Below are 25,601 nucleotides of genomic sequence, written 5' to 3' on the forward strand. Positions count from 1 at the left end.
TCTAGTCCCAATTTGGCCATTTACTGAGTGACCCTGGGCAATTCATTTGACTTCTCCAGTTCTAGATAAGGAGGTGTCTGAGGGCTCTTCCAGCCTAAACACTGTGTCACTGTGGAGAGGGAGGTTTGGCTCCAAACATCTTATTCTCCTGGGTCAGCCACTTTGAGTTTCTGCATCTTGAAGCCTGTGCTGCAGACTCTCTTAGCTTCAGCTCTGCAGTAACTGTGGACAGCTGTCTTAGTTTCTTTTCTGTAGTCGTGCTAAAACATTCCCACTAAAGTAATGTAAGGGCGTATTCTGTCTTATGAGAAGTATAGTCCATCATTGGTGTAGGAGGTCCTTCTCTCTATGTGTTTCTTTCATTGGTTAATAAAGGAACTGCTTTGGGTCTATAGCAGAGCTGTAGGGGAACAGAGCTAGGTGGGGAAAACTAAATGGAATGCTGGGAGGAGGAAGACAGAGGGAGAGACACTGGAGCCGCCAGAGACAGACATGCAGAATCTTTGCCAGTAAGCCACTTCCACGTGGCGATACACAGATTAATAGAAATGGGTTAAATTAATTTAAGAGTTAGCCAATAAGAAGCTAGAGACAAGCAGTAATTTAATTAATACAATTTTTGTGTGGTTATTTCGGGGCTAAGCTAGTCAGGAGGCCAGGACGAACAAGCGGCTCTCCTCCTCCACATCATAGAGAGGAAGTTAAGGCAGCGGGAGCCTGAAGTAGTTAGTCCCATTGAACCTACAATCAGGAAGCAAAAGGCAATGGATGCCCATTGCTTCTCTGTCTCCTTTCTCTATTCTGGGATCCCAGCCAGGGAATGGTGCTGCCCATAACGGGTGGGTCTTCCTTCATTAGCTAAGGCAATCAAGACAGCTCCCAAGGTCTTGCCTAGGTCCATGTCTCCCAGGTGATTCTTGATTCTGTCAAGGTGACACTAACCATCACACTGTCACACACCAGAATGCAATAAGCTGAATCAGAGCATACCTTCATGTGGCTGGTCTTACGTCAACTTGACACACAAACTAGGGTTATCTGAAAAGAGGCAACTCTATTGAGAAAATGTCTCCATAAGATCAGGATGTAGGTCTTTTTCTGAATTAATGATCAATGGGGAGGGCCCAGCCCACTGTGTGGGGGGGTGCCATCCCTGGGCTGGTGGTCTTAGGGTTCTTTAAGAAAGCAGATTGAAGAAGCCAGTAAGCAGTACCCTTTCATGGCCTCTGCATCAGCTCCTGCCTCTAGGTCCTGTCCTGTTTGAGTTCCTGACTTCCCTCAATGATGGACTCTATGTGGAAATATAAGCTAAATACACCTTTCTTTCCCAACTTGCTTCTGGTCATGTTTCATCACAGCAATAGGAACCCTAACTAGGACACCTCACAATAGGCATTAAGTAATATTTTTATTATTTCCCATCTTACTAAAGAAGGTTCCCAAGAGTCAGGAGGTTAAACATTTATCAAAAACAGCAAATAAAAAACTAGGTGTCCTCAAGTGCTTATAAGATCAACAAGAGATCTCACCCTTGGGCTGTCGCTAGCTTTAGCTCGGTGGCTCCAGCAGCTCATCTCATAAATTACTCCATATTGATAACTTTCTTGTAACACCTGCCCTGTGGCATATGGCCACACTAATGAGGGCCTGCCATCTCTGAACCAACACGGAGCTCATTAGGGATTCTTAGGTCTTATAGCTGGTGGGTCAGGGTGACAGTCAAGAGGAGCAGGACCGTCAGATGAAGGCTATCTTTCAAATACGTGCACTATTAGCATCTGGTCAAACAGCTATCCGATTTCCATGTGAAGCTGCCGATGAAGCCACAGCTCTTCCCAAGCTCACGAGCTCATGAGTGACTCGAAGTCACGCTCCTCAGTCACACAGCCTCGTGTTCACCCCATGAGCAGACCTGTGGAGATCACTTAGCTCCTCCAGAGCTTTATTTATTATTGCATGTATCTATCTATTTATAGTGTATATGTGTAAACATGTATAAACACGCGTGTGACAGGGTGTGTGTGTGGAGAGCTTGTGGAGGTCAGCTTTCTCCCTCTAGAAATAGGAGTGAGGTCATTACCCTTGGTGGCAAGGTGGCCTCATCTGCTAAGGCATCTCACGAGCTCCTTTGAATTTTCTCATCTACTAAATGACCTTGGAGAAGTTATCCGTAAAATGGGAGTAACCTCGGCAAGCAGGTTTAGAGTGCCTGGCCTGTCACTGAACCAGATCAATCCGATGACAGAGAAATGGAGCATGAGAGAAGGCGATGTTTGCAAAGATCAGGATAGTAGAAAGGAAACAAACATCGGTCAGAGGCCACTGTGCTTGTATGACCCAAGCTGGTGAGAGTTGAAAGTCCAATTGTAGCAAAAAATTGTAGCAAAGGCCCTCATCACCTTGACGTCTACCTGGCAGAGAGGGCTGGAAGCGCCCTTTCCAGGGGAGAGGCTCCTGCTTGAACCAAGTGGCAGAGTAATCACACGCCATCTCTCACCCTCTGAGCACCCTGAGTTGCCCTGGTAACAGTGAGCTATTCTCAGCCTTCTCTATGGGAACCCAGCTTCTCTCCCCATTTCCCATGGACTCTGGTTGGTCTCTTGTGCTACACCCCTTCTTGAGACCTCTCCCTGGTGCCTTGCTAGATCAGGGTGGGGGTTAGAGGGAAGAGAGGCAAAAGGAACTGACGTGCAGCTGGGCTTCAGCTTTTGATTTCCTTATCATTTTATTTCCTTAGTTACGGCACATTTCCATTTATGGAGCACTTTCCCTTATAAAATCTCCAAGTGTTTATTTCTAATCTACTAAATAATTCCACTGACCTCTTCTTGCTTTTACCCTTTAAATATCTCTTGATGGTTCACTCACCACATTCCCCATTCCATTATTAATGGCCCACAAAACCCACTACCAGCAATCATTTACTGATTAATCTGCACAGCAATCCAGAAAGACAGGTAGTATTAATCCTAGTTCTGCTGAGGGAAACCAAGGAGGAAAGGGGTGAACTCAGACGCCCAAGGTCAGCGGCTCCACTAGATTATAACAGGACCTAATCTGTCTGTATTTCTGTGCTACCTCCCCCGGCTGTGCCCTTCCTGGAAACAAAACAAAACAAAAACCAAAAGCACGGTCAATACCTAACTTTAGCTGCAAGGAGGTGATTGATAAGAGTGGCTAAGATGGGAGCTGGAGGGATTGCCTTGGACATTGTGCGCACACACACACACACACAGAGAGAGACAGAGAGACAGAGAGACGGAGAGAGAGAGAGACAGAGACAGAGAGAGACAGAGACAGAGAGAGACAGAGAGAGAGCCTTTAAAAAAGAGTAGCTAAAAAGAGATAATACTTGAAAGAAAAGTTTACCAAGGCAAAAAAAAGAAAAAGTGAAACAATTTGGATTACACCCAATTCTGCCACAGTGAGACTAAAAATCCTCTGAACTTCTTTGCATCTCTGTCATCTATAAAAATGAGATAATTATGTTAAATGACTTCTAAAATATCTGCCTGCTTTAAATACGACTGAGCACCTACTGAAAGGGCAGAAAACATAAAAGCTCCCAAATCGGATGCCGAGCCCACCATAGCCTGGTGCATCCTTTATCGCTAAAGAAGCGCAGCTGCTGCCCAAAAACATGCTGGCGGTCAGCAGCCGAGCAGAGCTGTGGAGTGCCGGCTCGAGACTTTAACCATAAGTAGTCCTTTCTCCTTAGAAATAAGTCAGTAGAAACAAAAAGACACACACATCAGAAAACATACAGTTTAGTTCTTGCTGCCCAAGGTGATGCTCCTATCTATTTAAATGTTTGTTTGTAAATACATGTCTTACGAAATAAAAAGTATAATCAGTTTGTTACACTGTCCTTAAAAGGGATAAATACGGAAGTTACGCTAAAATGTTTAGTCTTGCCAACAGTGTCAAATGAAAGTAGCCAAGAGTGATGGAGGTTTGTACTCTGATGACAGTTATGTACAAGCTGATATGCATGCATGAACACCAGAAAAAGCAAACTGCTCACAGTTAAGCTTATTATTCATTCTTAATATATTTTAAACATTCTAAGCATTATTTGTCAATTATCACACATATTTTATCATCTCTAATCAACAACTTAGAACTTTCCCATACCTTGCTTAAGTTTGATAATAAACAAACAAACAAACAAACAAACAAATAAGTTTCTGTCTAAATTTCCTGAGTCATTTTCGTTGCTCACATAATATTCATGACACCATTCTTCTGGAATGAGTTTCTGCTTGAAACAATACATACTTCTTTAGTGTCTTCAGAAATTCTCTACCCTTCTTTGTTTTTTATTTTATTTATATTTTTTATTTCCTTTATGGCGTGGGGACTGAGCCCAGCAGCTTGCAGATGAGCAGGTGGTAGGCGGGTACTCTACCACTGGGCTGTACCCCAGCCCTAGATCTCTCTTCTCAGACAGGTGTGAATACCCCCAGGGTGGCCTTGCCGTGCTAATATCTGGCAGCTGCCCTCGCCAGACCCAGTGTTTTGCTGAATTGTGAACCTATGGGTCCATCCCCTGTGTTCAGGAAAGTCTAATATTCTGTTTCGGGAGTGTGTTGGGGCAGAGGATGTCTGCAAAGTCCTGGCCAGGGTGCAGGCCACTGCAGAGAGCTGCTGTGGACAGGATAGTGCTCAGGAGGGACTGGACTTCCAAGAGGGACTTTCACAACCTCTAGATGGATTCTAGTTACCAAGAAGAATTCTCTTACTGCTAGGCCATTTGTACATCTTTGATCACAATACCTTGGAAAGACTAGAGCCAATGAATTAAAAACATGATTCTAGGCCTTGTGTGTGCCAATGAATGTCCTCATTAAAGCAAGATGAGGGAACGGAGATCGGTTTCAAAGCTTCTCATCTCTTTGCCCCAGAGCTGTCGAGGCCAGGCACTGAAAGATGCACAGTAAAATTAAATATCTAAAAATTCATCTTTAATTAACAAAATTGGATTAAAGCTAGACACCATGGCATATCATACAAGAAACGGCTGAGCTGGTTTCCAAGTGCTCTAATTCAATTAGGACGCAGTGAGTGACACTCAGACCGGGAAAGGTTAATTGGGGCCGCCAGAACGCAATCATTCCTTACCTAACCAGTCATTAAACTTCTTAACCTCTGAGGGCAGTCCCAGCTCGGTGAAATCGCCTGTGTGGAGAAGGATGTCCCCATAAGGCATCTGGATACCATCTGTTCTGGAGTGTGTGTCTGAGATGCAGACAAACCGCGTGTGGCCCGCTGGTTTTGGAGTGTCATATGGGATGGGGTCGACCCTAAAGTAGACATAACAGATCCCGTAACAGTTAAACATGTTAGAACCCTTGAGATAGTCATCACACGTACATATCGACTGTTGTCGTGCACACACCCAAACAATCCAGCCTAAGGATGGAAGGGACCCTGGGGGATGGGAAGAACACAGCATTCCTCGTGTACAGTCCCACTAGGAGAATCCAAAATGTGTTACTTACCTGGTAGGAAAATTAAAAGGAAAGCCGGGGGAAAAAAAAAAAAAACCCCAAGCAACTGATAGTGATTAATACTGAAGTTTCTGGATATTGAGCCCCAACTGAGGAAGCAAACGTCTGCCTCTTCTCTCTCATCATGTTCCTACTGATCCCACCACTCATTAGGAAGAGGGCAACTCATTCATTCTTAAAGATGCACAGCTTAAGCAATGAATTAATTTCCAGGGAGCAGCCTGCGTGTGCCGTCAGCTGAGCTGTGGAGACAGCAGCGCGTTATGTTCCGTTTCCTTTCCTGACTCATTCAGCACCCAAGTCTTCAGATTTTTGCTAAGAGGTTTGCTGCTCAAGTTGCAGAGAGGCAAAAGAATGCTCCTAACAGGGCTTTAACCCAATGCACGCTAGAAGAACTTGGTGAAGTCTTTCCCACCAGGAATTACCTGTAGCCCAGGTTACACCTTAGGTTACAAGGACCCTCAGATACCCTGGGCAGATTCTCTTTAGTACAAACGGCACGTCCTCTAATGCATTTGAATATATCTCTGTATGCATTAATACGTGTATTGTTCCGGAGACCCAAGCACTGTGAAATTACACAAGGGATGTAAGAACCAAAGGCAAAGAGATCAACCCAAAGCAAAGAAAATGAAACAGAACACTTTTGTTTAATTGAGTGTAACAAAGTGTGCTAAATAAACTTGGTAAAGAAATGCAAATCTGACTCTCAGAGCAAACAGTTTTAATTATTTAAGAGGTCTGTCCCTACGTTAAGGATGGTTTAACTGTATCAACTCTCCGCCGACAGCGTCCTTTAATTTCTCTATAGCCATGTGCACTTATTGCTGGACCACAGAGAGAAAGCAGCAGTGACAAAGGCGAAGAGAAGGTCACCAGAGAAGCAGCTAGGCACCGTGGGACTGGAGTGTAAGACATTAAACAAGGAACCCCGTGTTTTACATCACAGCCCCACCCTTGAGAGTCGGCAAGCATCAGAGAACACGGGGAAACACGTGCAAACCTCTGATGCAGAATGCTTCTGCGGGGTTTGTTTAATGTCTTTCTCTTTCTCTGTCTTTTTAAAGAAACAATCTATTTAACAAGGTAATTGCGGTAAGAAAATAAGGACATTCGTATGCAGCCTAGAGAGTCCTTAAATTTCTTCCATGTGAGCTTAATTTTTTCATCTTGGTCAAAGGAGCAAAGTAAAGAAGAAAGGAGAAAAAGAGGGAGTCAGGAGCCGGGTCGCAGTTATCGGAGTCAAGCCAATCAGAAACCTCCAAACAGCTTAACTCGTGCAAAGTACATTATAAAGGTGTATTCTTCCTGGAGAATATGCTGCTACCACGGAGAAAGTTTACTAGCCCACTGATCTTGCCTGCTAGCCTTCTTGTTATATTCAAGGACGCTTTATCTTTTAATATAGGAAAGAATACATCTTTCCATCACTCAACTCTCCCCCTCAGGCTCAGTGGTTCCTGTCTTAGCAACATCTCCTGTCTGTGGAAGTAGCTCTCCCAGAGGATGGGTGACTCTCCCACTGTAGCCGACTGTGTTTCCCTCTGGAAGAGACAGGTATGGCTCCTAGACAGAAAATTCAGCGGCTCACTCTAATGGAACTCCTCCATCCAGATCCAATCGACTGCCATTTGAAGGAGACTTTATTATTGGGTCATTAGAAATGAGTTGAATGTTGGGAGTGTGCATGGGTCTGTGTGCACACATCTTTCTTTCCTTGTGCTTATTTAACCAACACAACAGACACGGCCCTCCTCTGTAATTCTGCCAAGATACAGGCAAGGGTACTGCGTCAAAATACTCGGAAGTCCACTTCAGTATTTCAGGGGGTCATCAACGACATCATTTTGAACTAGGTGGACAGAAGGTAGCACATGCCATTGTGAACAGACCCCGTTAGTCTATGCAAGCATGAACACACCCAATAACTGTACAGATCATTTCTGCCATCTTGACTACATGTTGGACGGTGAACTCTGTGAAACCATGGGAAATGCCAATCACTTCACCCTTCTTCTGCACCCTCCTACATCCTGCAGAGAAACATGTGCATGCCCAGAATTAATGCATGGAATTCAAGGTAATAAAAATAGGGGTGGGGACAAGCAAAAGAGAGAAAATTCCTCACTTCCACTTTGATCCAGAATGAGATGAAGAGGCCAAATCAGACAGAAAGAGGCGCAGAGACACCTCACCCACGGACATTATGGGCATGACATTATCTGAGAGAAATGTCACACATTTTGGGGATACATAGAGGAATGATTGACAAAAAGGGGTTAGGGCCATGGGGAAGATAAAAACAAATACAAAATAGATACACATACGACCTGGAGACCCTCGGGTCCTTTTCTACAACATCAAGTTCAAAGCAGGAGATGGCTGCAGAAGACAAGACAGGGTACCATGCCACGGCTACACCCTGCTACACCTTGATGAATATCACCTGGGAGTCAGGGGCAGGGAGGTATCTCCACCCACGGACTCCAAAACCGACAATAAGATGCCTGGTACAGTAAGTTTCAGAGGAGATAACTAAGGTTGAGACAACCCTAGGGGAAACTGGTACTTCCCAACTGGGCATCTGATAAATGCTTTGAGAAGGGAAGTCAAGACAGACAGATGCTCTTGCTACAAAGAATGTCCATGGGGACCTCTGCTGGAGGCAGACCCACTCGTGGGAAGACACACACTCCGTTTTCCTCTGTACTCAACAGCTTTGCCACTGACTGCTTGTGCTACTGACTTCTCAGATGACCTGATATTTTCCCTTGAGCATTGTGTCAAGTATCCAAGGAAGTGAGTATTTTACCAAACGTCCTGGGAGCCCCAGGGCCAGATTCAGATATCAGAGTGAGATTTGCACATATTTCTGAGTACTCCCAGGAGGAAACAAGATGACATGGAAAGACGAAAACAAAACAGAACAATGACAAACAAGACAAACCCCCAAGTATCATAAAGCCCCAAGACAGGGCAAGATCTTATGGAAGTGTCTGGTTCGATACTTTATACAATGCTTAAATACTCTGTTCATTCCCTGCCTAGCTAACGTAAATTTCCATCCCAAAGGAAAGGGAGCTCTCAAGCCCCCTCTCTTCTCCCAGTGTTGCTGAAGTTCTATTCTTTGGGTAGTTTTGGTTCCATTCAGACAAACTACAGTAGTTCTACCTATAGATCTGCGCTGCTCTTAACTTTGATCATAGAAGCCTCTTGTGTGTTGGACGTTGGTTAATGCAGAAACTTGTAACTAGTCAATGTGCTGAGTATCCATAACTCAGTGTTCGACTATGGATAGGCCGTCTCTTCGAGCCCTCACCATTCATGGCTCAGGAACTTCAAGGAAGAGGGAGCTTAAAGAATTTCAGAACAGGTAGAATGTCCAGAGAGCCGTGAAATGCTGACTTCTAGACATGATCTGGCTGCTACACACACCACTTCACAGTAGCTATGGCTAACCACTCAAGACCTGTCTAAGAGCAAACCAGTTAAGATTCTAGCATGGATGGTAGAGGTCTTTCCCTACTGGAGCTGCTCCTGGCAACCTATGGCAGATGAAGAAGAAAGAGTTACCCTCCTTTGGCGATGTGGCCACTGTTAGGTTGTTCGTGCTTCAATGAAAAACTGGACACCACCGTGTATGTGGGAAGCATAATGGGACTCAGAAGATTATTAATAACAAAAAATAAAAATAAAAAAGGATAGTAAGCTGGGGGGGGGCCGAGGGAAGTAGTGTTGCATAGATATGTACAATACACACGGTACAAACGTATGGAATGTTCAAAGAATAAAAAAAAAATTTACTCCCCCCATAAAAGATTTTAGCTCCAGATTCTGCATCTCTAGGGAAAGACGCATGGCTCAGAGATGCTACTGAATTGCAACCCTAATGGAGTCATTTGTTGTGGGCGAGTTTCTGAATTCCTTTGAGCTTTGTTTCTCCCCGTCTATAAAATGAGAATACCAATGCCTAATTTGCTATGCTGCTGTGAAAATATGAACTGTCAAGTTCGAGGCAGAATCACAAGGGAAGTAAGTGTGGCTTTGGAGCCAGAAGACAGGGCTCTAAATCCCACTCCACAGGTATGAGAGTGTGTGTCAGCACATGTTCAATGAATAACCTGAATGGGAGAAAGCTTCCTATGCCTCCCAACTATAGGGGTTTCAATTCATGGGCCTGTTGCTGTGGGCTTGTGTTAAGGCCAGACATCATGGCAGGGGTATGTGGTGGGCCATAACTACTCTCTTACGGTGACTAACAGTGACAGAGAGAAGGGTGCAAGGTCTCACTGTTTCAAGGATATGCCTCCCATGACCTCCCTTCCTTCCAATATGGTAAACCTCCTACAGATGCACCACAGGCAAGCAAACTAACTTTGAACAGAGCAAATGGCCTTTGAGACATTTCAGATCCAAACCATACCTGGTGAAAAATCACGATTAGAGACTTAACCCTTTGTTTGGTTCCTTCATCTAGAAAAAAGGGAATATAATGGTGCCCATTACCACATCTATGTTCAAATGTGTACAATATACACATACATATGAAAATAAAAGGATCTCTCTCACACACAACATATAACATAATAATGGACACAGAATTCACTCTGAAAACTTTTTTCCTGATGTCACTGCTTCTTGGTCCTCATTCTGCATTCTTAAATAATAGGAGAGTAAGAAGCCAGTTGCTTTTCCACACAACAGTTCTCCAAATATTTGAAAACATACTCTGTGGTACCCTGTAATCCTTACTCTGGTTGAGTGGCCAGTTTATCCAGTTTTCCTGCATGTGACAGGGAACCTAGTGACCCCAGAACCCTGGAGAACACGTCCTAGGTACAAACACATTAGTTGGAACCCCTCCATTTGTAATGTCAAATTCAAGGTGTGTGTGAGTTCACAGAACAGGGAGCCACTCCTGAAAAACAAGCGCTACTCCAGACCATGGAGAGGGCCAAGTGAACTTTTCAAAATCATCTCCACTTAATTCCCCATTTTATTGCTTTGTTTTTTGTTTGTTTGTTTGTTTGTTTGCTTTGTTTTGATTGTTTTGAGACAGGGTTTCTCTCTGTAATTTTGGAACCTGCCCTGGAACATACTCTGTAGACCAGGCTGGCCTCGAACTCACAGGGATTGGCCTGCCTCTGCCTCCCGAGTGCTGGGATTAAATGGCGTGCATCACCAATGCCCAGCCTTGTCTTGTTTTCTATGTATGCTTTGCCTTTGCATATGTTTATACACTACATGTCTGTCTGGTGCCCTCCGAGAGCAGAAGAAGAAGTCAAATTCCCATGTGGGTGCTGGAAACAGAACCTAGGTCCACTGTAAGAGTAACGAATGCTATTTCTTAACCATTGCACATCTCTCTAACCCCAGCCTATACCCATTTTGTGCCAAGTCTCAAATGTTATTTCTAAAGCTTAACCAAATGCTGTACATTCAAGCAAATGAAGTATTCCATTATTTTATACTGGCACATTGTGTTTTCTCCATACCATAATAGCACTGCTTTCATTATAGTCTCCTGACCATATCTGTTTTTTCTCCTAGTAACTAATTCATACAGAATTGCAAGCCTCATTGATAAATCTTTAGGAAAAGCCCTTATCACACGGTATGGATTTATTCTTTAGACCATGAGCCCTTGTGTATACAATTAGCCTCTCATCAGTGTGAGAGCAGAGTGTCACCCTTATCAAGCACTTTAACCAGATCTTGATGCATTTATCATCTCCTCTTACACTCCAAGCCCATCATATCACGTTTATGTAATGTGCTGACTTTATCTTCATAAGTCTTCCATGACATTAAAGTGTTTGTTTTTAACATAAAATATTTCAGATCCCATGAAAGCTAAAATTATACGTGTGCTGTTATGCCATCAGAACTAGACATTCTGCTTGATAAAGACAGACGCAAAACCTGCAAGCATAACAATAAAAACACATAAGGGTTGGGGCTGGAAAGAGGGCTTAGCAGTTAAGAGCACTGATTGTTCTTCTAGAGGACATGGGTTCAATTCCCAGCACCCACACAGTCACCCAACTCTAGTTCAAGGGGCTCCAGATGCCCCCTTCTGGCCTTCTTGGACATCAGACATGCACATGGTACCAAGATAGGCATACAAACAACACACCCATACGCATAAAAATAATTTAAAAGCAAGCAAGAAAACAAAAAAAATAAGGACTAGGCTAAGAATTACAGAGATTTTAGAGAGGAAAAGACTCAACTCGACCAAAATCTGTGTCTTCTGCCAGCATCCACTTTACTTGCCTTCTTCCCTTTTATTGTTCAAATTTTTAAGGGTCTTGCAGTCTCACACGAATTTACTTTTAGTTTGTACCCGAAGAGTAGTATCTATGTTGTCATGTTTGTCATATTTTTCAATTACACATTAAAATAATTTTTTTATCTAAGCTTTGGCGACTCTAACACATCTCACCCAACAGCAATAATAATGCATCTCGCACCCTGCGAAACACTGATTGGTGTAAAATGACTCGCGCTTCCCTGAGGAGTCAGAACCAGAGCTAGCATCCAGGTTCTGGAGCTTTCAACTCACTTCTCTTTGCATCCGCTTAGCTTTGGAAGGGACCTGAAACTGAAGAATACAGTGACTTTTACAATGATGAGATGTGGGCCAGAGAGATGGCTCAGCTGAAGGCGCTTGGTGCTAGGCCTGACAGCTAGAACTGAGTCCATGTGACCCGCATTGCAGAGGGAGACAACTGACACACACACACACACACACACACACAGTGTGCATGCGCGCACACACACACACACACAGTGTGCATGCACGCACACAAATAACTAAATAAAATGCAATAAAAAATTAATGATAAAATGCCAGTAATTCAAACCCCTAAACTCTGTCAACCAATAAAATTTGAAGAGACCCTCAATTCTAATAAAATTTACCACCATATTAAGTCTCTCAAAACCTTAACAGGCACATTAGAGTGCACCAAGGGAAAGAACAACATAAAAGTTTGTTTTTAAAAATATTACTGGCACCAAAAAGCTACAGAGAAACCCTGTCTCGAAAAACAAAAAACAAAACAAAACAAAAAAATAAAAAATAAATAAAAATATTACTGGATATTGGGGCTTTTTTTGTAAAGATTTTAAGTCATAAGCACAAACTGTGATTTCAAATGTGTGTCTCTGGAGAGGGGCTAATTCCATTGACAAGCCAAGAGGCCCTGACTAGGGATGTGTGCTGTTACTGCATCTGTCCTGTGAGAATGTGGCCAGTCTTCCTCCTTTCCTCGTGTATAGAGAGAGGGCCAGCACCAACAGCTACAGGGCTCCAGAAAAACAATTCAGCATTTCCTACCTCCCCACCCCACCCCTGTTTCTCTGTCTCTGTCTTTCTCAAACAGCGTCTAATGTGACCCAGGTCAACCTTGAATGTGTTGTTGAATAGGCAAGGCTAGTGCTGAATCTTGAAACTCCCTCCTCTTCCTCCCTAGCGCTAGGGCTGTAAACAAGTGTCATCAAGCCTGGCTGCTAACCTTTCAACTTCCCAATCAGCTTCCCCGGCAAAGTTAACAACGGCAGCATGGATCCACCCTAATCTAACCAGTGGGGCTCTGAAGAAGATCTAGGAAGTGGCAACTCCAGCCTCCAGGAGTATCTGCTGCAAAGGGGGGAACAAAGGGGCCGGGATTCCAGAGATCACACAAAACCAAAGGAAAAGATGTCCAGTCTAGCTAACATGCTTCCAAAGCGAGCTGCTCTCTTCTCCCTGAAACTATGTGCTGACGAAGCATGCCTGGTTTGGGCCACCACACCCCAGAACCGCCACCGAGCTGAAGGGGTGTGCCGAGCAGAACCGGGAGTATAAATCTATTCCTGTTTGCTCTGAGGGCACCACTTCCCTGTAACCGCTGAGGCGCTGTATCAACACCGTTCTATCACCAACTAATTACAGCGAACAAAGCCCACTGCACAAGAGCGTGCCACCTCTATTTTTTTCTCTCTGAGTTCGAAAGTACAGTGCCGACGACGTTCAGTGAATATTAAGTGGTAACAATTGAAATCATGGGGCGCTGCATGAGATGTGAATTCGCCGTCCTACAAGTGTGGTGACATGCCATGTGTTTGTATCCTATTGTATCCTGTCAGACTGGCTACCGTATGGGTCACGGAAGTCTCAGATGGCACAGCCCGGCGTAGAAGTCACCCACTGAGAAGACCTTGTTCAGGGTCAAATGTCTGAGTCTACTCTAATGGGACAGCAGTGTTACCTAAAATTCTGGATAAGGGCCCTACACTTGTGAAAAGGTGGTGGTGCCTAACACTATCCTCAGCGTCCATATTCTCCCATGCAGTCGGCTGGTCAGATAAGTCGTTCAACAACCATTTCTTCACCTCTTATTCATCTGTGTGCCAGGAACCGCGCAGGCGCTAGGAGGGCACAGACTCTTCCGACTCTACACTAGTCAGTTCACTATTAAGAAAATGCGATTGGCAAACGTCGTGGTCATTTGGTTATTTCACAAGGACTCATTGAGCATCCCCTGTAGCCCATGGATTACATGGGGTGTGGTGGAGGCAGCTGTTAGCAGCACTGCGACGCACCGTGTGGCTTATGAATATAGGATCTGGGAAACCACAGGCAAGTACTAGAGTGGAGGATCTAGTAGGGTGTGGGACAAAGGAGAACATAGGAGGCACTGACTGTATGTGGGTAGTGGGGACGGGGCATTCCAGAGGGCTTGGAACATAGGGCAGTGAATGTGTCAATGTCATGTGCATGGTGGGGGAGGGCATGTTCCCTTTGGTTAAAGGAGTCAGAAAGACGAGACTCAAAAATGGCCCAAAGCTGGAATTTGATGTCAGATAAAAACAAACAAAGAACTTCAAAACTCAGGAAGAAATAACATTGTGCAGGGAGTAAGTGTGGAGCTACCTAGGCTGTTAGGGACTTGTGCATAAGCTGGTGTGTCTGCAAGAGTGTCCCCGTGACAGTGAGAAGCAGAAGTTGTGAAGCCCAAGTAAAACGCGAGGGAGGCTGGGCCACAGAGCCCAACTATGAAGCCTGAGCCTCACAGCTTCAAAGGGCTCTTAATTTTAGAAAAGCTGACCTGGCTCCACACAAGGGAAGAAGAGGAGAGCAAAAGAGGAAAGGTCAGCTCAGAACTGCCTGCAAAATCCTTGTGCGTCCCGTGGTGGAGACAAGTTGAGTCAAAAGGGAAAGCAGGGCTGAGAGCAAGAAGGAAGGGTGATAGGGAGTGATGACATCATCCACGGACCATCACACTCTATCACAATCATACGTACGTACACAGACATCAAGGAGTCTGCATAAGAGTCAACTAAGCAGCCTCCTGCAGCTCTGTCTCACACTCTTTTAACCATACTCTGATACAGGCCGAGCGGTGGTGGCATGCGCTTTTAATCCCAGCACTCGGGAGGCAGAGGCAGGAGGATCTCTGTGAGTTCAGGGCCAGCCTGGTCTACAAGAGCTAGTTCCAGGACAGATTCCAAAGGTACAGAGAAACCCTGTTTTGAAAACAAACAAAAGGAAACAAAAGCCCTGATACACTATCACACCTTGGCAAGGTTAATGAATGACAGTAGCATTTTTAGAAGCTGGGCACTATACAATGTACTTAAAAAAAAAAAAAAAAAAAAAAAAGGAAGAGCAGGGCCACTTCAACAAGGATTTTATGGTCACTGTTGGTTTCTTTTTCCAACGTTTGATTAGTTGATAGAGTTACAAAACTCGTCATGCTTAAGGCAAAAACACAATTTTTACTCAAATAAGGGGAAATCACATAGCATGTTTCAAGAAGAGTGAGCAATTCTAAGACACTTAACACAGTTCTAACATTTAACTACTTTATAATCCGTCGTAATGATTTTTACACTTAATAATTACGTCTCTGGAGGCTGTCCTGAGATGATGAAGACCCTTATCTTCATTTTTCCCCCTAGCTGAAATGGCTAACTAACTGATGGGTGGCAAAAACTGCATCCACCCACACAATCCACAGAGACCACCTTCTCCCTGCTCTGGGTAGGGGGAGGGGCTGCCAAGGTCGAGTTCCGAAAAGCACATCCTACGAGCGAGCGAGCGAGTCACTAAAGGTGGGGGGCTGCGGCCAGTCAGCTACCTGCTGAGTTGTAGGTCTGACTGACACCCCAGTCCTCTACTTACTTCTGACAATACCACAGGCAAGGCCACCTATCATTACATATATTACATATATACATATATTACAACTTCTGTGAGCACTGCCCAAGCTCTGCCTGGGCTTTCCTGCTGCAGGACTGAGGAGGCCTACCAGTAAGAATGCTGGGCAGTCACTCCTCTCCATCCTGCTCAATTAGTCTCTATTTAGTCTAGCGGTTACAATCCTTAGCCCATCTGGGAAATCCAGGCCCGTGCCTGTTTTGGTAACATTTTACTGGCAAACAAGCACATTCATGTGTTTAACTATTGTCTATGACTGCTTTCAATACTCTAGGGCAGAGCTTTATAGTTGGAACTAATACCATATGGCCTGTAAAGCCTAAAATATTTACTATGTGGACCTTTAAAGAACAGGTCATACGCACATGTGCGCATGCACTCACAGAAAAGCAAACACTCCAAAAGCAGCGAGATCTGGCCCCCTTCTATGCTGCCTCCTACGGGAAAGGGGGCAGGGATGAGAAGAACTTAGGCCAAGGTGCTCTTTGGGAAGGAGGCATGGGTCCTTGGGAAGAACAGGAGGCGGAATTGCAGTGGTAAAGTTTGTCCACAGATCTTCTCTTTTATAGCAGCATTCAAATTCTGTTGGTTAATGACACTTCTAGGAAGGGCAGGGATGACAGGGTTGATAGGCAAAACTCAGAGAAAACCTCTTGAGGATTTGTTATTGTCTCCGTGACTCAGCACAAAATAACTAGGACATCATATTTATGGTGGCACCATCAGAGCGTCGACAGCAAAGTTCGTCACATCGGGACTCGGTCACCCAACAGACATTTAATTTTATTATTTTAGGACTTATTTTATCTTTATTTATGTGTGTGTGTGTGTGTGTTTGGTGTATGATATGTTTATGTGAATGTAAGTATCCAAGGCGGCCAGAGAGGTTGTAAACACCCTGGATATGGAGTTATAGATGACTGTGAGTTGCCATTCGGATGCTAGGAACTGATCCCAGCTTCTCTGGACTAAAGTGACCAAACCTGTCTAAGCCTCAGTTCTTCCATCTGTTAAATGGGGCTGATAATAAGGCTTGCCTCCAAGGCTGAACAAAGGCACAGCCACTGAGCTGGTACAGCTCCTGTGGGTTCCCCTCAAACTGCATGCATTGAAAATTAGCACAGCAGAGTTCAGAGGTGGCACTCTTGCCTGCTGATGGGTTAACAGGGCTGTCATCTTCACAGTGACTCTTGAGCAAGTTCGGCCACCTCTTGCTCACTCTCTCCACCTCTCACCTTCTTGCTTTCTGTCTTGGGACCACACAAGCAAAAAGGCCCACATCTTGATCCCGGATTTGCCAATGAACAAAACTGAGAATAGGAAATTTCTGTCACAGCCATTGGTTTTATCCATCAATGATGAGGTCCTTCCACGAGACATGGGAATGAAGGGGAATATTTGGAAATGGGTCTACACTAAAGAGGGCTTCTTTTCTTGGACCTGTACCACGAGAATTCAGCATTTTATCAACAAAGAACAGAGTGAAGTTTCTTTGACATAAAAGGAACAGTATTTAAGTTTGGAAGAGGAAAATGGGAAGGTAAGGGGAGACTGAATCTTGAGTTCAAGTTTAGAAACAAAGAGTGTTCCAGTTTGCATGGTGACATCTCTGGGTGTGAAAGCTTGTGCCTCTCCTTCACTGCCGCCTCAAGATTACTAGATCCCAGGAGGAATGGATTGCCCAAATACCAATCTTTACAACGTCCAAGCACTAAACTTTACTGCAGTTAGATCTAATTAATTCAGTATCTGTCAAGAATGAAGTAGGTTTAAAAAAATTTATTTCAGACTTTATAAACAACAGAAATCACAAGTGAAACTTCCTGAACCCAAAGGACAGATCGAAGTTTGTACAGATCAAAAACAACAGAAGGCAACAGCTAGCTCACACGTGTACACACACTTATATGTGTGCACATTAAAACAGCACACAAATCCCGAGAAACCCTGATCTGACTCTCAGGAAGAGGAGTCTCCCCATGCCTGGTCCTATGTCATTTCCATACTTTATTGGTCTCACGATGGTTCCCATCCAAATCGTTCCTGTTCTACTCCCAGTCAGTCACTTCTTGGGATACTTTGGCCAGAGAAACAAACTTTAGCTAATCCTCAGTTCTTTGTCAACATTTGCTGAAGACTTACTAGGAGATCTTCATCCGCCCTGTTTGCATAGCTTCAGCGGTACGTCCTTTTCTGCTTTCTTCTATAGTCCCGTGACTGCTAAAGTGCGCATGCTCCTCGCATGCGGACTCTGTCAAACAGCTTGAGGTCTCCAGAGCTCTGAGACTCGGAAACTCCAGCGATTGCTGCTCTAACACTGGAGAGTAAGATTTGAAGAGCTCAGTCCATTCTGCCTTTTTTTCCCGCAGGAACATACTTTTCTACGGGGGGGGGGTGGGGGGGAGCTACCTTTACCAGGTACTGCCTGTGCCGTAGTATCAGATAGTCTCCCAGTGCATCTCTGGGTTCTGCCTTGTGAGAGTTTCAAGCTCTCTTCCTCCTGAAGAGGTGAACATGTGACTGCCGCCATCCATAAAGGCTGAAGTGAGTGTACTTAGCTAAAGGGCATTGCAATATTTTTTTTTTCTCTTCCATGTGAGAAAGTTAGCCTTGCGAATTCTGTGTTTCACGGTCTGCTTGAAATCATCTTTTGGGGAGGGGTGGCTTACGGGACAAGCATTTGAGTCTGCATCTTTTAAACTACTACAGTCACAGCAATATAAAAAACATGGTGGCTCCCCTATCCAGCCTCAGAGAAGTTTCCAAGAAAACAAAAAAGAAGTCATTGTAGCGGGCCCTGTGCGCAAATGCCACCGCAGGGAAGCAGACTCTGCTGAGGGTGGTTAGTGCTGGAGTTGGGGCTCTTCTGTGGAGACAGTGAAAGTCCCATGGGGATGTAAGGTTCGGAGAGAACCGAGACACAATCTCTGAAAAGATTGCTCTCCCCCAAGCAAGAGTCAGCCTATGACCTGCTGTCTCTCTCATTCCTGCGTCACCACGCCGGAAGCACATTGGCACTGCTGAGTTGTGGCTACAGGTGCAGTGGGAATAGAATATAATTTCCCTCTGTTTGCTCTGCTTCTTAAATGCTTACTACAGGACTGGGACCAGTCAATACTCAAATACTCAGGGAAACGGCAAAAAGGGGCAGGAAATTTGATGCAAGCTTACCAGGGTAAACCTTTGCCAAGCACTGGTGGAAACTCAGGATGCAGCCAAGATAGTCAGTCACTGTCTGTCTAGTGTTCCCCCATCCCTAATTCATGCTTGCACAGCTTGCGGGTGCTCCTGAGAGAAAGTGCTAACAGCAGTAGCCCTGTCAGGAGACTCCTTATTAACCAGAAGGCACAGCCTGGGAAAAGATGCCTTTAGTTCTCCCACGGCTCAGGCCGAGATGGGCTGGCTCGGCCTTTCCTTGGTAAGAGGGCACAGATCAGGCAGATGAGTGAATAGCATCGCAGTACTGGGCGAAAGTTTCCTGCCCAGGGGACAGGGTATAACTCACTCAGCCTGTTCCATGCAGACTGTTCTCCCATGGCAGAGCCCAGAATAATGACTTAAACCCATGAAGAACTAATGATTTGCTCCCTCTGTGCTGTCTGCCGCACACCTCCATGTTTACCGCAAGTATCGCTGGAGTCCCACACACTCTGAAAACACTTCCTCACGTGCAATTCCGTCCCCGCTTTACCTTCTAGAACATTGTTACTATTCCACAGGGAGGTTCAGGCCCAGCACGCTGGGGACTTTCTTAAAGCCAAAGTCAACAGCAGAACCGCAAACAGGCTCCAAGCTTCTCAACTCTCAGCAATAAAAATAATGGCTGCCATCACAAAGTGCCGTAACCATGGGTCAGGCACTGTGTCAGATGCCTTACAAGCATGACCTCGCCTATTCAATGCACCAAGTCTACGAGGTAGGTATATTAATCCCATTTTACAGATGAGAAATACCAGGCTAGGAAGTTAAGAAATTCCCCAAAGGTCAGAATCCCGTGCAGCATGAAGCCTCAACAGCATGAGCAGTCTGTCGGACTCCTGCCTCCCTGACCCATCCCTTCCTCTGAGAAATCCAATTCTCAGTGAGAGAAAGACAAGTTTTCTTCAGATTTCAAACAAATTGCTTCTAAGTACCTAATAAACTTCTGAAATTCTAGTTTTGACAACTTTGATAATGTCAAACAGAAAATACTTTAAAAACTAAAAATTTCTGCCTCCTGTCAGGTGTTTTTTACCAGTCCAAACGTCATTGACTTCCATCTCTTATTTCATTTGAAAGAAAAGCAAACGGGTTAATATAAATTCCTGCATGATGTTTACTGGACTCCCGAGAAAACTTCCTGAGCACAGGAGTTCTGGAGACAAATGGGCACAGATTTAAATTTCAAATGCACAAACTGACAGCATCTGACATGCAGGCAAGAGCGGAAGCTACTCCCGTTCTGAACTGGCATTTAGGCAAAAATACTTGCTTTCTACGGATCCTGTGAAGTGATGAAGGCACCAGGAGCGAGGCAAGGGGCCACTACTTATAGTATTATTGTCTCTCTGCTATTTCTGCCTCGGGATAGCACTAATTTAAGCAGGGTGGTGGAACCTGAAAACTCTCCTGGATGAACTGCTCCACATACAGTCTTGGTATACACACAGGACAGAGCACCCAAGCCCTCACTGGGGAAGTCGTGCCCCTTTGGAACTCCTAAGGCAACCCCACCTCTTACACTCATTATTCACCCAGTACTATTAAAACTGTCAAGTCTTCGAGGGTCCCTCATGCTCCTGTCAAGTAGGTGTTACTTTACACATGATAATGTGTTAATCCAGTCAATCAGGAGTCACCCTAGAAGGCAGTAAGGCCAGGGATGAGTCAATGTCCCTGTCCACAAAGGAGAGAGTTCCCAAAATATAAGAAATTACGTTTTACTATTTAAAAAAAAAAAAGACTTGCTCCTTTAATTATAAAAATGTAGGCTTCCTAAAATTAAGGAGAACTCACTTTTATAAAATTAAGAGTGCACATATATAAAAAGCAAAGAAAGGACCCATAATTCTGCCTTCCCGAAATAGCTACGAGTAACATTTTGGTATGTTTCCGTTTCCTCTTCTATGATTTTTTTTAACATAACTGGGATCATTATGTGCTCAAAATCTTACATTCTAGCTTTTTTTTCTGTCTCTGTGTGTGTGTGTTTCTGTCCTGTTTCTGTCACTATAACATCATGTCGAATGTTCCCAACGGCTCCTTGCAAACATTGGCACTGGCTGCAGGACATTATGCCCGATGGTTTTGTCACAATTTTCTTAGCCACTAATCTCCACTGAGCTCCCCCCAAAAGCAATTAAACTGTAAAGCCCAGACACAATTCGCTATGTACAGCCCTGATTTTGGGAGATACCCAGGGTCCTGAGCCAGGCCACTGGGGGAAGCAGCTATATAACTTAAGTCCTGGGGTGAGAAACACCATGGCTATATTCCTCAAATGCCAACAGACCATGCATTCATCGAAATGTGAGCTCCAAATGCCAGTAGTTATGGTCAACAATTATAGCAACTCCTCCAAGATAAATAAAATCATGCTCTTGGCAGCTCTGACCACCCACAGTGGGAACGGGGAGAATCGTAAACACCTCCCACTTTCACAGCCCATGTCCAGGGCAAACCGGAGCTCAGATGTGAATGGCTTCTATTCTCTTCTCCCTCTACGTTTATTTCTGAAGTCACTATTCCGTCATCACTCAACACCACTGGCCACCAAGTGTACCATGAAAATATCTGTTTTATGTAATGTATCACACTCATGTTATTTTCTTTCAGGGGTTAGTACAAGAGTTTCGTAGAGAAAACAATAGTGTAAGTGTTTATCTTCATTATATATTACATACAGGGCTGAGGGACAGGCAGCAAACACCATTATCAAGGCTCACACATCCTGGTGTTCTGAGGCCTGAGTCTCATCTTAAGATCAAAATTCAAGGCCAAATCTTTCCAGCTGCCACCGGCGGTGAGGAGATAGAACAAAAGGTAAGCTCCAGTTGTTTCTCCATAGCTAAAACAAGCAAACACTCAAAGATTCCTACTTTATGCAATTAAAAGTTAGACAAAGAGAAGACAGCATTTTAAAATTTCCAGGCACGGCCGTTGAAACTCCGAAATACCTTCGTTGTTCTTGATACCACCAGAGCGAGACTCTGGAACTCTAATGCCTCAAGTTAGAAGTTAGAATGATCTAATGGAAAAGGATGGACACACCACAAGAAAAGCCAAGACTGTAGGAGCTAGCCATGATAAGCTTATTAGGAGCAAAGCACCCAAAGGAAGTTCTTATCTTCCAACCATTATCACCTGCCAGTGTTGGGCCCAGCCATGATAAACTTAATGGAGGCCCTAGTCTCAGTAGTTTAACCTAAGGCAATACCTGGTTGCAGGAAGGACCACAAACAGATTATCCAGGCACCACCCAAGAACAGACCATCCCAAAGGAAATGCCTAACGTTCCAACCACTGTAGATAGGATCACCTGCCAGTACAATCACCAGGACAAACCTAGACAAAGTCAGCCAATCAGGGGTCCTGAACCTCAGAAACCCCTCACCCCCACCTTTACTACTGTAAAAACCCAACTCTAACTGAGCTCAGGGCTCTCAGATTATTCCAATACATTGGACACATGGAGAGACTGAGTTTGCAAACTTGTATAAAATAAAGGCTCTTTGCTTTTACATATGGGACTCGCTTTCCTTGTTGCTTTTTTGGCTGACTTCGCGGATCTGGGCATAACAGTGACAATTCTGATTCAAGCCCTATGACCCCTATGACCCAGACCCCATGACTTCAGAAAGTTCTTTGGGCATTAATGTGGCATCTAGTATGCCAAGCAGCACGTGGGACATCAGACAGACACCTCATAGAGAACAGGGCTTTGCAGGATTAGTGGAGACAATAAGAAAAGCCTGCACTGCAAGAAGGAAGCAGGCCGAACCCCAAACTGCACGAGAAATTCAGGGAAACAAATGACTGTAAAAGTAACCTCAAGTGCCCAGAGCTTCTTCTTCATTTTATAAAAGTAATGACGAATGAGGGGGAAAAAAGCACACACTTCCCGAGTTATCCTAAGATGGCCTCGATTTAGAATGCCCAATTTAGAACCTTCTCTGAAGCCTGTGAACATCCCAACTGCAAAGCCCTATGTCAATCCCCTACCGGAAGCTTAGGCAGCCTGACCACTAAGCTCAGTTCATGGCCAGGCTCCTAAACCGAATTTGACAGTGGGTGGCATTCAAGAAGTCCTAATCCAAGCCTCACTGAGCAAAGGGATAAGCCACTCCAACTTCTCTCCCTGCTGGCCTCACTTCAGTTTAGAAAAGAGGCTTCAGTACTGGTTATTAATTTGTGCCACAGTGTCAACTCCAGAGACTACACTCAATTTGTTCTTGCCTTGCTCCTTTAAGGAAAGGTTTGGATTTTAACACTTTTGCCCTATAGCCCCACATGTGCTCAGGAGTCCAACTACCCACTGCAGAGCAGGACAGTCAGCGTTAGTCGTCACTTGATTGTACCTGGAATCAACTAAGACAGACCTCTGGTTTGCTCTGTGAGGGTTTTCCCAGGAAGGATTAACTGAAGAAGGAAGATTCTTTCCACCTTCTGACAGCAACCGGATATAAAGAGGAGAAAGGGAAGAGCAGGGCTGCGTCCTTGTCCATCTTCTTCTCTTGCTCATGAGCACATCTACCCAGCCTCCAGACCCCAGTTTCTTCAGCCTTCCAACACGGAGTGCAAAACAAGCAGCTCTCCAGAACTCCTGCAGGCCTCCTAGGGCCAGAATAGGACTGCTGAGGTGTCCAGCCTCACGGACTGAGAAGTTCCAAGATTTTTTAGCTTCTTTAGTGTGCAGGCAGCCATCGTTGGGCTACTCGCCTCATTATCTCGTAAGTCACCCTAATATATTTCTTCATAATTAATATTCCTTGTATTGGTTGTGTTCCTCTAGAGAACCTGGGGTTCTCAGTTTCCTGGGTTCGAAGATTCCCTGCTTTCGCTATATTTAGTCCACATGCCAACTTCTCTGACCTCAGTTACTAGCACAGAGCTCCACAGATCCAGACGGCAACTCACAGCAACCCTCAAAGGAAGCATTCTCCAGGATTTCACAACCAGGCCATTCTGCACTAATGTGACTCTCCTCCCACTTCCCAGATGCCAGTTCCTATGACAGCGGAGGCATCGGCTACTCACTCCCACACCCACTCCGGCAACCTGCTCCTATTCAGCTATGGGCGATTTTGTATATGGTAGACTTGTCTTCATCTTCTCCACAGCAACTACTTCTCAAACCAGTTACAGCCATGACCCATACTCCATGAGAATCCAGCTACTCCAAACTCAACACAAAGTGTGAAAGTCACACCAGCTAATTTCGAGTTCTAGAACCAAAAGTGGGGCCCATACTACTTCTCGTAGTGAATAAAATGGGAGTTAGTTATTGGAATTAAAAGTGAATCAACAACAATACTGATACTAGAATCCCCCAGACAGTTGCTTGGACCAGTTTTCATAGTTTTGGACAAACATGTGTTTATGAACCAAAGCAAAAATGCCCTTACATACTCCCACCGAACCCCAAGTTCTTCATTCCAGTCCCGCAGTGGTCCAATCTCACATTTTTAATGCCTCTTTATCCGCAAGGCCCTTGAGAAGTTTCTTTCACTCATTCCCACAAATACTGCAAGGTTGGGAAAATCTTCCTTTTTATATATTGTTTTCTACTCAGTTTGGGTGTTTCGCTGAAGAAACTAATAGTTTGAAGCAGCCTCTCTGTAATTCCATGACTTATGCCTGTGACGCTTCCAGTGGGCTTCTGTACTGCACTCTCATGCAATCCCTGTAGCTTTTGAAAGTTCAGCACCTAATATAAGGGAATCTCAATAACTGTCCAGGTATCTTAGAACGCTGGAGATTGCAAGGAGCCTTGGAGACCACGGGCTCTAGCCCATACTAGCCTCACTTTACAGAGAAGACAACGGAGGCCTAAGCTACTTGGTCCATGTTCAATACACTTTTCTCCATGCCTTTCCCCTCTGAGTCCCTCCATATTTTCATAGTAAAGAAGTCATCCTAGGCCATGCTTCTCTCTAGAGCCTCCATCAGTGGAGTCATCCCAAAATTCTGCTCCTGAGTCTGGATTACATTCCCCTCAGGTTTCTTTGTGACCTCAGTTCCACATGGTTTTATCATGAGCAGCATTTTGGAAAAATCAGTAGTCAAAATCCACATCTTTACTCTACGGCAAGGACTCCTTAAGAGACTAGCAGCACCCATAACGCATAGATTCAACAAACTCCTGTTTCACTGAAGATCTAGGAAATCCAGGTCTCTTTTCAAAGGCCCCTTTTACTTGGTTTTCCTGTCTGCAAGAAATGAACTACCAGCTAGGTGGGGACAATGAAAATAATCTTTTATTAGGGTAACAAGCACACAGCTAAGCACAGAAAGGGGTGGAGACTTCATCATCGCCATCAGGACACACCTCTGGGGGGCTGGCTTCTCAAGTGGTCTGCCTCATTTTAACTGATCCCTTATTCTAATTTAGACTGTAGGTAAGCCCTGTAGTTCAAAATTTTAAATGTCCTGAAGGTGTTTAACCAGCATAAAATAATAATATGAAGAAAAATGGCCAAAATAGTAAGCGTTATTCTAAACTCTAGGCTACAGCAAATTTTGTGTGAAGACTTGCACAAATCATCAGTGAATGACTCTGCCCATACTGAATTTAGAAGACTCTTATTCCGATTTGTTAAAAAAAAAAAGTTCTAGACTTGTAATTTGTTTGCCTGGCAACATAGCAAAAGTTCAATAAATATTTCAATGAGAGAATGAATAAAAGA

The 25,601-nt window shown here is 44.5% G+C and overlaps 1 protein-coding gene across 2 annotated transcripts in view; it reads right to left on the bottom strand.

Moving 5' to 3' along the window:
- Window positions 1-25,601, bottom strand: part of Mpped2 (metallophosphoesterase domain containing 2) — a 180,714-nt gene that overhangs the window by 122,920 nt on the left and 32,193 nt on the right. The window contains exon 3 of one of the 2 annotated variants that reach the window (XM_057780885.1): window positions 5,122-5,303. The exons of the other annotated variant lie outside the window; for it this stretch is intronic. Within the exon in view, the coding sequence (XP_057636868.1) occupies window positions 5,122-5,303 (182 nt within the window). The remainder of the gene's footprint in view (window positions 1-5,121; window positions 5,304-25,601) is intronic. 2 annotated transcript variants of the gene reach the window in all.

This window comes from Chionomys nivalis, chromosome 9 (genome assembly GCF_950005125.1).
Source record: "Chionomys nivalis chromosome 9, mChiNiv1.1, whole genome shotgun sequence".
Classification (NCBI taxonomy): Eukaryota; Metazoa; Chordata; class Mammalia; order Rodentia; family Cricetidae; genus Chionomys; species Chionomys nivalis.